This window comes from Salmo trutta, chromosome 40 (genome assembly GCF_901001165.1).
Source record: "Salmo trutta chromosome 40, fSalTru1.1, whole genome shotgun sequence".
Classification (NCBI taxonomy): Eukaryota; Metazoa; Chordata; class Actinopteri; order Salmoniformes; family Salmonidae; genus Salmo; species Salmo trutta.
In genome coordinates, this window is record NC_042996.1 from 184,437 (window position 1) to 197,929 (window position 13,493).

General features: G+C 42.1%; 1 protein-coding gene across 2 annotated transcripts; it reads left to right on the plus strand.

Moving 5' to 3' along the window:
* Nucleotides 1–6: 6 nt before the first annotated feature.
* LOC115180373 (zinc finger protein 260-like) lies at nt 7–13,089 on the plus strand. 2 transcript variants are annotated; one of them, XM_029742423.1, is made up of 4 exons: nt 7–708; nt 7,078–7,398; nt 10,214–10,375; nt 11,782–13,089. In XM_029742423.1, the coding sequence occupies exons 1-4, from the start codon at nt 543–545 to the stop codon at nt 11,958–11,960; spliced, it is 828 nt and encodes a 275-aa protein (XP_029598283.1). In that variant the 5' UTR covers nt 7–542; the 3' UTR covers nt 11,961–13,089. The 2 variants fall into 2 exon arrangements, with proteins under 2 accessions (XP_029598283.1, XP_029598282.1); XM_029742422.1 differs by having other exon boundaries at nt 7,078–7,365; nt 10,214–11,458.
* The last annotated feature ends 404 nt before the right edge of the window (nt 13,090–13,493 follow it).

The following is a 13,493-nucleotide window of genomic DNA, read 5'->3' on the forward strand; positions in this document are numbered from 1 at the left end:
GGGGGTGAAGGTGAATGAGCCAATTGGAAGCTGGGGATGATCAGGTGGCCGTGATGGTATGAGGGACAGATTGGGAATGTAGTCTATCTTGCCCTCTTTCTGTGTGTGTACACGCAAACTCTGTTTTAAATGCATTATTGTTTTTTCAGTCGCATTTACATAACATTCTTTATAATTGCTGTTGATAACGGCATTCTCTTTAGTGCTTGCTGTCCCATCAGTCCCAAGCAGCTGCTATTAGTCGCATGTGTTACAATATGTTGTCTTTTAATTCAGTTCATACAAGGAATGATCAGCCTATTACATAACATGTGGGAAAACAATGACATAATATATTTACATTATAATTTGCATGGCGCTTGTAGTATAACCCCATCCACATCGGGGCGCTTTATGTTTATGGACAAGCCACCAGCTGATAAAAACAGACTAAGACAATACGGAAGAAAAACTGTGAGCGGTTTGTTTTGTTTGTGCCCACCATTCTTTCCTCGTGGACGAAGGTATACTAGCTGAATACCCAACTCTCAGTCGACTGAAACATGTCTACACTACAGTCGTTTCGTGTGTTTTTAAATGAGCGTTTAACGGCGGCAGCTGTGGAGATTTTCGGGGCAGTTGAAGAAACGGTAGCAGAGTACCACGAGGAGAATGATCGACTACGGAGACTGCTGCGGATCACACCGGAAATACAACTATGTAGGATAGGTTCGTATGTAGATATACTGATAGCTACAGTTGTACTCAATACATAAACTGTTTAGGCTTTCAGTGATCACAATTTCCCCATGTTTTAAAACGAGGATTTATGAAGCCTTTGGGGCTTTCACTAAATTGTGCCTAAAACAAGGCCACAGGTTCGGTATTACAGTTTAACTGAAGTCCGGCCAAGACAAATATAGATAGAAACCGTAGTGTCATCTTTTTGTAGGCACTAACTCTGGCATAGTTAGTTGAAAAAAAGCCTGTGAGAAAAATGAATGGCGTTTTGGTCTGTGTAAACACAGGCTTAGGAGATATTATACGTTTTGTTCTCTGAGATAATCATCATCGGCTAATGTCACTTTTGTGAATTTTGAAGAAATTGTGAAAAAAGTACAAAGCCAAAGCTGAGGGTGCTGCATCACCCCCCGATTAATTAACAAAATATACTTTTTTCAATGTAATTTATTTCCCACTAATTATATTACTCCCGTGGGCTTTATTATTCCTGTGAGCAGACAGAAAATTACTCCTCAGCAGCACCGTTCCTTTGGCAGCGATTACAGCTGGATACATGTTTTGTAATATTTTTTTATTCCGTACAGGCTTCCTTCTTTATACTCTGTCAATTGAGTTAGTATTGTGGAGTAACTACAATGTTGTTGATCCATCCTCAGCTATCTCCTATCACAGCCATTAAACTCAACCGTTTAAAGTCCCCATTGGCCTCATGGTGAAATCCCTGAGCGGTTTCCTTCCTCTCAGGCAAATTAGTTTGAAAGGACGCCTGTATCTTTGTAGTGTCTGGGTGTATTGATGCAACATACAAAGTGTAATTAATATCTTCATCATGCTTAAAGGGATATTCAATGTCTGTTTTTTATTTTACCCATCTACCAATAGGTGCCTTTCTTTGCAAGGCATTGGAAAACCTCCCTGGTCTTTGTGGTTGAATCTGTGTTTTAAATTTACTGTGTGTTTTAAATTTACTGCTCGACTGATGGACCTTACAGATAATTGTATGTGTGGGGTACAAAGATGACTTGGTCATAAAAAAATTATATTTAACACAGAGTGAGTCCATGCAACTTATTATGTGACTTGTTAAGAAAATGTTTACTCCTGAACTTATTTAGGCTTGTCATAACAAAGGGGCTGAATACTTATTGACTCAAGACATTTCAGCATTTCATTTGTAAAAATGTCTAAAAACGTAATTCCACTTATTTTAAATGGCGAAGGTGCATAAAGATGAAAGAATTCAGAAATTATGTCTTTAGTTTGAGCACTAGCCAGACTTTTTAAACTATGGCGCGCGACATGGTTCAGAACATACTACTTTTCTTTGTTTTGAAATTGCCACCGTCATGGAGCTAGATTTGTGACCATGTATACTGTGCTAATGCCACTACAAAATAAGAGTAAAGGAGAGCACTGTACAATACAGACAACATAGCAAATTAGGTGTTTGTGGTAAGCACAGGGGGGCTGCCATCTTTATGCACCGTCACCATTTAGGCTGTAACACAACAAAATGTGGAAAAAGTCTTAGTGTGTGTATAATTTCTGAAGACACTGTATATTTTTGGTCTTCATTTAAGGTTAGCGCTATGCAAAAGGTTAACAGTGTGGTTGAGGTTAGGTTTAAAATCTGATTTTAAAGGGCAATCGAACAAACCGATTCCGCGTGTTTTTCTGTTGCTCATTAAGAAGGAGATTTGGGCCTCCCGAGTGGCGCGGCATCGCAGTGCTAGAGGCGTTACTACAGACCCGGGTTCATTCCCGGGCTGTGCCACAACCGGCCATGGCTGGGAGTCCCATAGGACGGCGCACAATTAGCCAAGCGTCTGGGTTAGGGGAGGGATTGGCCGGGGAGGCTTTACTTGGCTCATCGCGCCCTAGCGACTCCTTGTGGCAGGCTGGGTGCCTGCAGGCTGACCTCGGTCGCAAGGAGGAAACACTGTTCAACGACACGTTGGTTTCGGCTGGCTTCTGGGTTAAGCTGGCGGGTGTTAAGGAGTGCGGTTGGACAGGTCTTGTTTCGGAGGACTTATGACTCCACCTTCGCCTCTCCCGAGCCCGTTGGGGAGTTGCAGTGATGAGACACGATCGAAATGTGGGGTAAAAAAAGAAGAGATTTCAAGTGTGGTTTGATGTGGCAGTTACTAATGTTTGTCCCCATGAGACACCATAGGAACAAAGCTAGTATCACTTCCTCACACTAGCCAGAATGAATCTAAGATAACTCAAGAAATGTTGACATTTTGATATTTTAGTTGCACAATTCAAATACATTTTTTTGTCACATGCGCCGAATACAACAAGGGGGTGAAATGCTTACTTACAAGGCCTTAACCAACAATACAGTTCAATAAATAGAGTTAAGAAAATATTTACTAAATAAACTAAAGTTAAAAGTAAATAAAAAGTAACACAATAAAATAACAATAACGAGGCTGTATACAGGACGACCAGTACTGAGTCAATGTGCAGGGATACATGTTAGTCGAGGTAATTTGTACATGTAGGTAGGGGTAAAGTGACTATGCATAGATAATAAACAGCGAGTAGCAGCAGTGTAAAAACAAAGGGGGGGGGGTGTCAATGTAAATAGTCTTGGTGGCCATTTGATTAATTGTTCAGCAGCTGTATGGCTTAAGGGGTAGTATCTGTTAAGGAGCCTTTTGGACTTGACGCTCAGGTACCGCTTGCCATACGGTAGCAGAGAAAACAGTCTATGACTTGAGTGACTGGAGTCTTTGACAATTCTTTGGGCCTTCCTCTGACTCTGCCTAGTATATAGGTCCTGGATGGCAGGGAGCTTGGCCCCAGTGATGTACTGGGCCATACGTACTACCCTCTGTAGCGCCTTACAGTCGTTTGCTGAGCAGTTGCCATACCAGGCAGTGATGCAACCGGTCAGGATGCTCTTGATGGTGCAGCTGTAGAACTTTTTGAGGATCTGGGGACCTATGGGGCGGCAGGTAGCCTTGTGGTTAGAGCGTTGGGCCAGTAACCTCAAGGCTGCTAGATCGAATCCCCGAGCTGATAAAGTAAAAATCTGTTGTTCTGCCCCTGAACAAGGCAGTTCACCCACTGTCATTGTAAATAAGAATTTGTTCTAATCTGACTTTTCCTCCTGAGGGGGAAAAGGTGTTGTCGTGCCCTCTTCACGACTGTCTTGGTGTCTTTGGACCATGATAGTTTGTTGGTGTCACGTTTGTCGTAGGGTAAGGACCAAAACGCAGCGGGTATATGTACACTCATCTTCTTTATTTAGGAAAAAGAAGGAAAAAACCCAAAACAAACACGTATACAAAACACAACGACGAATAACAGGCCGGTAAGGCACAAAGCTATACACAGCACAATCTCCCACAAAAAAAACATGGAAACAAACTCCTACTTATAGGACCTTCAATCAGAAGCAACGATAACCAGCTGCTTCCAATTGAAGGTCCAACCCCAATAAACTAAACATAGAAATAGACTAGACTAGACAGAACATAAAAATACACTAACATAGAACAGTGCCCAAAAACCCTGGAATACATAAATCAAACACCCCCCTATAAACACAACCAGCCCGAACCACATAAAACAAATACCCCCTGCCACGTCCTGACCAAACTACAATAACAAATAACCCCTTCTACTGGTCAGGACGTGACAGTTGGTGATGTGGATACCAAGGAACTTAACTCTCGACCCGCTCTGCAGTGATAGGATGGCGTACCTGGTTTGCGCTTAGTGGGACTATCATTTGTTTTTCAACTGGACAATGACCCATCACACCTCCAGGCTGTGTAAGGGCTATTTTACCAAGAGGGAGAGCGATGGAGTGTTGCATCCGATGACCTGGCCTCCACAATCCCCTGACCTCAACCAAATTGAGATGGTTTGGGATGAGTCGGACTGCATAGTGAAGGAAAAGCAGCCAACATGTGCTCAGCATATGTAGGAACTCCTTCAAGACTGTTGGAAAAGCATTCCAGGTGAAGCTGGTTGAGAGAATGCCAAGAGCTGTCATCAAGGCAAAGGGTGGCTATTTGAAGAATCTCAAATATAAAATATATTTTCATTTGTTTAAAAAATAAATATATTTACTACATGATTCCATATGTGTTATTTCATTAGTTTTGATGTCTTCACTATTATTCTACATTTTAGAAAATGGTAAAAAAAATAAAGAAAAACTCTTCAATAAGTAGGTGTTCTAAAACTTTTGACCCGTAGTGTAGGTATTACAGACTCGGTCAGGGAGAGGTTGAAAATGTCAGTGAAGACACTTTCCAGTTGGTCCACTCATGCTCTGAGTGCACGTTCTGGTAATCCGTCTGGCCCCGTGGCCTTGTGAATGTTGACCTGTTTAAAGGTCTTGCTCACACTGTCTAGAACAGCTGGTGCTCTCATGCATGCTTCAGTGTTGCTTGCCTCGAAGCAAGCATAAAAGGCATTTAGCTCGTCTGGTAGGCTCTTGTCACTGGGCAGCTCGCGGCTGGGTTTATCTTTGTAGTACGTAATAGTTTGCAAGCCCTGTCACATCCGACGAGCGTCGGAGCCATTGTAGTAGGATAAAATCTTAGTCCTGTATTGATGCTTTGCCTGTTTGATGGTTCGTCTGAGGGCATAGCGGGATTTCTTATAAGCATCCAGATTAGTATCCTGCTCCTTGAAAGTAGCAGCTCTAGCCTTTAGCTCAGTGTCGATGTTGCCTGTAATCCATGGCTTCTTGTTGAGATATGTACGGTCACTGAGGGGACAACGTTGTTGATGCACTTACTGATGAAGCCGGTGACTGAGGGGGTATACTCCTCAATGCCATTGGATGAATCCCGGAACATATTTCAGTCTGTGCTAGCAAAACAGTCCTGTCCACTTCCGTATTGAGCGAGTTGCTGGTACTTCCTGCTTTAGTTTTTGCTTGTAAGCAAGAATCGGGAAGATACAATTATGATCAGATTTGCCAAATGTAGGGCGTGGGAAAGCTTTGTATGCGGAGTAAAGGTGGTCTAGAGTTTTTTTTTCCCCCTCTGGTTACATGTGACATGCTAGTAGAAATGAGGTAAAACGGATTTAAATTTGCCTGCATCAAGGTCCCCGGCCACTAGGAGCGCCGCTTCTGGATGAGCATTTTCTTATTTGCTTATGGCCTTATACAGCTCGTTGAGTGCAGTCTTAGTACCAGCATCGGTTTGTGGTGGTAAATAGATGGCTACAAATAGAGAGGGGAAAACTCTCGGTGGTCTACAGCTTATCACAAGGTACTCTACCTCAGTCGAGCAATACCTCGAGACTTCTTTAATATTAGACATCGCACACCAGCTGTTATTGACAAATAGACACACATCCCCGCCCCTCATCTTACCAGACGTAGCTGCTCTGTCCTGCCAATGCACGGAAAACCCAGCCAGCTCTATATTGTGTCATCGTTCAGCCACGACTCGGTGAAACATAAGATATTACAGTTAACGTCCCATTTGGTAGGATAGTCTTAATCATAGGTCATCCAGTTTATTTTTCAGTGATTGCACGTTGGCCAATAGGACGGATGGTTGTTGAGGTCTACCCACTCACCAATGAATTCTCACAAGGCACCCCGACCTCCGCCCCCTGTATCTCAGTTTTTTTCTTCACGCAAATGATGGGGATTTGGGTCTGGTCTTGGAGAAACAGTATATCCTTCACGTCGGACTCATTAAAGAAAAAATACTGTCCAATTCGAGGTGAGTAATCGCTGTTCTGATGTCCAGAAGCTCTTTTCGGTCATAAGAGATGATAGCAGCAACATTATGTACAAAATAAGTTACAAACGATGCGAAAAAACAAACAAAATAGCACAGTTGGTTAGGAGCCCGTAAAACGGCAGCCATCCCCTCCGGCGCCATTATTTCATCTAGCTAAGGTGTTTGGTGCAGTATTTTTAAAGTAAAAAGGTGTTGTCCTATGTAAACCAACTGCTGGGCAGGTCTTTCTCACTCTGTGTTCTGCCGTACGATTGGATAGAGTTAAGTCACCGCAGCTGTTTATCCCGTGTTAATGGGATTGTGGAAATCAAACCCAACCCTCAACTAAGTCATGATGAACTCTTGCACTGAAATCTCACAACTCAGTTTTGCAAGAGACTGACTTTATGAACAAAATTAACCTACTTGCACTTTTTAGTCAATTTTGGCACTGGCATAAATGTTTCTGACTTATATCGATGTCACATATGCTGTTTTCATCAAGAGAAGTTGGTTCTCAAGTTCAGTTCTGCTTCAAGAAGAGACATTTTAGAAATAGGCAGGGTTTATGACTTTGTAGCTGTGCCAGCTAGTAACGACGGTCTAAAAGCTCTATAGATAACCTCTGCTCCTCTCTCCTTTCCTCCAGACTCCCTGCAGCTCTCTGTCTCTGAAGAGGAGGTTCTCCCTGAGCAGCAGCACTGTGAGCAGGAGTGGAGCCCCAGTCTGGGGCAGGAGAACCCAGAGCTTCCACAGATTAAAGAGGAACAGGAGGAACTCAGGACCAGTCAGGAGGAAGAGCAGCTTCAAGGTCTGGAGGCTGATTTCAAATTCACTCCTTCCTGTGTGAAAAGTGAATGTGATCAGGAGGACCCACTTCAGCCCTTCACTTCTCCCCAAACCCAGACTGTGCAGAACAGAGAGAGTGACCCTAGGGGTGCGTTCAGTTCGTTTGCTACGTTGCGGAATGGTTTGTACTGAACGACAAATTTTCCTAAAACTTTCTTGAACAGACTTCGAGATATGTTTCCTCCGTTTGGTGGGTGTGCCGAGGTGTGGCTTGAAGCAATGAGTGACATATTTAAAGGGCAGCAGTGCATTTTGAGCCCACAACCCAACCCCTCCACGTTTTTCAACTGTTCGCCCAGTACAGCATTGTTCCCTTTCAATTGAACATTCCATTACGTTTTTATGTACTGAACGTAAATATGTAAATAGCTTATTATCTTCAGTTTATTGAGAAGTAATTGAAAGTAGATTCTAGTTGTTCAATTATTGAATTGGAATTTTTGTTTACTTCATGAATCTACTTAGTTAAAGCTAGAGTCCTTAATTGAAACAATAATTAAATGGGGGCACCCCACCTCTGTTTTGGCAAAAAGGTAAAGGATGAGCCTGGAGAAATGTAACCACTCTCAAATTCATAGACTGAGATATGGATGCAAGGACTGACCATCCATGATATCAACATTATAGTTTTAACCATGTTTTGTGGCTATATTTACATTGTTTACAAACATTGGAGTAAAACAAGGTTATATTTTAGGTTCTGATGGGGGACGACAGTTGAACTATGTTCATGAGGCATTTATACTAGAGGTCGACCGATTATGATCTTTCAACACCGATACCAATTATTGGAGGACCAAGAAAAGCCGATACCGATTAATCGGCCAATTTTTTTTGTTGTTGTTGATTTTTTATTTTTTTTATTTATTTGTAATAATGACAATTACAACAATACTGAATGAACACTTATTTTAATTTAATATAATAAATCAATTTAGCCTCAAATAAATAATGAAACATGTTCAATTTGGTTTAAATAATGCAAAAACAAAGTGTTGGAGAAGAAAGTAAAAGTGCAATATGTGCCATGTAAAAAAGCTAACGTTTAAGTTCCTTGCTCAGAACATGAGAACATATGAAAGCTGGTGGTTCCTTTTAACATGAGTCATCAATATTCCCAGGTAAGAAGTTTTAGGTTGTAGTTATTATAGGAATTATAGGACTATTTCTCTCTATACGATTTGTATTTCATATACCTTTGACTATTGGATGTTCTTATAGGCACTTTAGTATTGCCAGTGTAACAGTATAGCTTCCGTCCCTCTCCTCGCTCCTACCTGGGCTCGAACCAGGAACACATCGACAACAGCCACCCTCGAAGCAGCGTTACCCATGTAGAGCAACGGGAAAAACTACTCCAAGTCTCAGAGCGAGTGACATTTGAAACGCTATTAGCGCGCACCAGGCTAACTAGCTAGCCATTTCACATCGGTTACACCAGCCTAATCTTGGGAGTTTACAGGCTTGAAGTCATAAACGGCGCAATGCATTGTGAAGGGCTGCTGGCAAACGCACGAAAGTGCTGTTTGAATGAACGCTTACGAGCCTGCTGCTGCCTACCACCGCTCAGTCAGACTGCTCTATCAAATCATAGACTTAATTATAACATAATAACACTCAGAAATACGAGCCTTAGGTCATTAATATGGTCGAATCCGGAAACTATCATCTCGAAAACAAAACGTTTTTCCTGTCAGTGAAATACGGAACCGTTCCGTATTTTATCTAACGGGTGGCATCCCTAAGTCTAAATATTCCTGTTACATTGCACAACCTTCAATATTATGTCATAATTACGTAAAATTCTGGCAAATTAGTTCGCAACAAGCCAGGCGGCCCAAACTGTTGCATATACCCTGACTGCGTGCAATGAACGCACAATGACACAATTTCACCTGGTTAATATTGCCTGCTAACCTGGATTTCTTTTAACTAAATATGCAGGTTTAAAAATATATACTTCTGTGTATTGATTTTAAGAAAGGCATTGATGTTTATGGTTAAGTACAGTCGTGCAACGGTGGTGCTTTTTTCGCAAATGCACTTTTGTTAAATCATCCCCCGTTTGGTGAAGTCGGCTGTCTTTGTTAGGAAGAAATAGTCTTCACAGTTCGCAACGAGCCAGGCGGCCCAAACTGCTGCATATACCCTGACTCTGTTTGCAAGAGAAGTGACACATTTTCCCTAGTTAAAAGAAATTCATGTTAGCAGGCAATATTAACTAAATATGCAGGTTTAAAAATATATACTTGTGTATTGATTTTAAGAAAGGCATTGATGTTTATGGTTGGAGCAACGTGTACCTAAGCAATTATATGCAACGCAGGACAGGCTAGATAAACTAGTAATATCATCAACCATGTGTAGTTAACTAGTGACTATGATTGATTGATTGTTTTTTATAAGATATGTTTAATGCTAGCTAGCAACTTACCTTGGCTTCTTACTGCATTCGCGTAACAGGCAGGCTCCTCGTGGAGTGCAATGTAAAGCAGGTGGTTAGAGCGTTGGACTAGTTAACCGTAAGGTTGCAAGATTGAATCCCCGAGCTGACAAGGTAAAAATCTGTCATTCTGCCCCTGAACAAGGAAGTTAACCTACCGTTCCTAGGCCGTCATTGAAAATAAGAATGTGTTCTTAACTAACTTACCTAGTTAAATAAAGGTCTAAAAAAAAAAGTTTGGCCAAATCGGCGTCCAGAAATACCGATTTCCGATTGTTATGAAAACTTGAAATCGGTCCCAATTAATCGGCCATTCCGATTAATCGGTCGACCTCTAATTTATACGTTATATTCTTCAAGAACCAATGGATATAAATAATTTATAAGTTAAAAAAAGTATGGCGCAACTAAGGATTCTAGCTTTAACTTCGAATGGACCCCAACCCTGATGTCTAAAGGCTCTCTACCTCTGCTCCTCTCTCCTTTCCTTCAGAATCTCTGCAGCTCTCTGTCTCTGAAGAGGAGGTTCTCCATGAGAAGCAGCACTGTGAGCAGGAGTGGAGCCCCAGTCTGGGGCAGGAGAACCCAGAACTTCCACAGATTAAAGAGGAACAGGAGGAACTCAGGACCAGTCAGGAAGAAGAGCAGCTTCAAGGTCTGGAGGCTGATATCAAATTCACTCCTTCCTGTGTGAAAAGTGAATGTGATCAGGAGGACCCACTTCAGCCCTTCACTTCTCCCCAAACTCAGACTGTGGAGAACAGAGAGAGTGACCCTAAACAAGTGGATCTCACACATTTTGTTACTGTGACCCACCTTAAGGATCTCCACATTCCCTGTGACCCTCCAGATAATCAAAACAATCCCTCCAGCCAAATCTCAGCCGTAAGCAGCGACCCAGTGGCACTTGACTGCAGCCCACCATTGGATCCCAGCCCGCCATTGGATCCAAATCCATCAGTGTGTTTCGAACCCATCACCACGTCTAGAAAAACTCACCACTGCCGTGACTGTGGTGAAAAGTTGGCAGAGAAAACTGACCTGCAAAGGCATGTGACTCTCATCAAGAAGAAAGTCAGTGAATGTCGCTTCTGCAGAATACGCTACAACTCCACCTGTAAACTTAAGGCCCATATCCGCTTCTGTCACAGTGGGAAACCCTACACCTGCCCTGTTTGTGGCAAGACCTTCAAACTCAAAGGATATCTGTCCAAGCACATGAGGATTCACACAGGGGAGAAACGTTATTGTTGTGGCGACTGTGGGAAGAGCTTTAATCGCAAGGGGGCCCTAGCCGCGCATATACAGATTCACACAGGAGAGAAATCATTTGACTGTGGAGACTGTGGGAAAAGCTTCAATCAGAAGGGGGCCCTAATTAAGCATATACGGACTCACACAGGAGAGAAATTATTTAGCTGTGCTGACTGTGGGAAAAGCTTCCATTTAAAGGGGAACCTAAAGAAGCATGAACTGACTCACACAGGAGAGAAACCATTTAGCTGTGATGATTGCGGGAAAAGATTCAAACGCAGGGAAAACTTAACCACGCATTTACTGACTCACACAGGAGAGAAACAATTTAGCTGTGGTGACTGCGGGAAAAGCTTCTCCCAGAAGGGGAACCTTAGTAGGCACATACTGACTCACACAGGAGAGAAACCATTTAGCTGTGGAGACTGTGGGAAAAGCTTCTCCCAGAAGGGGACCCTAACGGCACATATACGGACTCACACAGGCAAGAAATAATTAAGCTGTGATGTGTGCGGAGAAAGCTTCACTCGAAAGTCTAATTTACTAATCCATGTGAAAAACACCCACAATCATGGAAAACAGGATGAAAACAGAAAATTAGGACAAAAATCTATTCAGTCAGAAGATGAGAATAAAAAGGCAGGATGTGGACAATACTCTGAGTACACGCTCATAGACTCACATCTATTGGTTGTTGGAGAACGATACGATGATACCTCTCCTAGGGATCTGCTCTCCATGCTTCAGGATTAAAGTTCCTCTGGTCTCTGATCTATTCTATTGATAACCTGCTGTTTCTCTCCACAGTGCTCTCTGCTACTCTCTGGTCTACATGGAGGGCCGAGCTACTTTACATCTGTCTGGAGGGAGATGGAGGTCACAGAATGAGGTTTCTAGTCTCAACACTCTCCAAGGCTTTAGAGGAAAAGACTACCTTTTCAGGTCATGTCACAAGTGTCTTCTCTGACAGTGGCACTGCTAATTAACTCAGTGATGACACTTCTCCTTTCTCCCCACTAGATGGCACTGTTTGAGATATGATCCCCATCACACCATCTCTGTTGTATGTAAAACTTGTTAGTCATTTGAAATCATTCTTCACAGACCTATGAAGATATAATGTTAAATGAATCAACAATGTTACCCATTACTAAACACATTAAAACACACACACCAAACAGGACCATGCTAAACTGAACCAGACATGACTGACCTGGACTGGCCATAAGGGGATGTCATATATTTTGTGTACTGTGGGGTCAAAGGTGACTGTAAATCAGGATTAGGTTCTTAACGTCTGAGTGGTATACTACGAAGCAAGCTAAATCAACTCAGGGTTTTCTAAAGCTAACCAGCTTCAGTTAGCTTCACATTCCAGCTCAGGTTTCATCAATACTATGACAGTGGATATTGCTTGTCCGCCTGCCGCTAACTCTAGCAGGCTTGTAGCTGCGCTTCCACGTCACACATAGTTAGTCAAACGCCAAACTCTTCGTTGAGAGTGCTGAAAAATCAACCCATGTGCGAGTCAGTGCCATAGTTTCATTTATGAAGAAATCAAAATGAAAGAAAATTGATCTTACAGATTCAGCAGACTATGGTGTGAAATAGGCTTTTAGAAGTGTTTTCTTTATTTGATTACTTAAATAATTAATGCCGTCTTTGGTGTGCTTATCACTCCTTATTCTATGTGTGGAACAGCTTGTTGTGTTGTGGCAATAGACATAATCCATAGAAGGGTTTTGTGACCTTTGACCCTGTCAATTTGACTGTTAAACTCATGGGTACACTAGCAATGGCTGGCAGTCTTGACTTGAATAGGAACTACCATCTATGGTTGGTTGTGGCGGTCAGTCTGTCTTTTGCAAATTTCTAAATACAATAAGTGCGAAAAACATACAGTTTGGTAAGCAAATGCTGTTGTTACTTTTTTGTTTATTTGTTTTCATTTAAAATTGTCAAAATCACAGTAAGGTACTGAATTGTAACCCAGAAATGATTTGATATTGAGATAAAAACAGCTGCATTAGACCTTTAAATGCTCTCCAAAGGAGGACATATTGTCATTCTATACATATAGGCTACTAGCCTAATGAATAAATAAAGATAAACCTATGTTTGTGCATCAGTGTCCCTCTGCCGAAGAGATGTCAGTATGACATCTTACTATAGCAAAATGACATTGGCTAAGGCTAGCTGGCCAGTCAAGTGGATCTATTACACTAACATAGATCCTATCAGTGGGCTACAACAACATGAGAAGGTAGAATGTATATTGTATTTCTAATCTCTCTCTCTCATTCCCTTCCTGTGTGGGTGGGTGTAAATGATTTCTCTAGGGACTACAGGAGGGCCTGGTTTACCATGAGGTAGTCTGAGCACCCATAGGCACACCATGTTCAAGAGTGTCACCATGTTAAGTAATTACACACATCGCCTGCTACAGAGCTATAGGACAAACCAAGGTCTCCTCATCTCAAGGTTGGAATACATTTACTGGAGAATTCTACAGAGAATTG

What these genes read in the sequence shown, in the direction of transcription:
- LOC115180373 (XM_029742422.1), top strand. Translation starts at nt 543, where the DNA reads ATGTCTACACTACAGTCGTTTCGTGTGTTTTTAAATGAGCGTTTAACG. An exon ending in AATACAACTATGTAGGATAG is followed by an intron (nt 709 to 7,077) that starts GTTCGTATGTAG and finishes CCTTTCCTCCAG; the next exon opens with ACTCCCTGCAGCTCTCTGTC. An exon ending in ACATATACGGACTCACACAG is followed by an intron (nt 11,459 to 11,781) that starts GCAAGAAATAAT and finishes TTCTCTCCACAG; the next exon opens with TGCTCTCTGCTACTCTCTGG.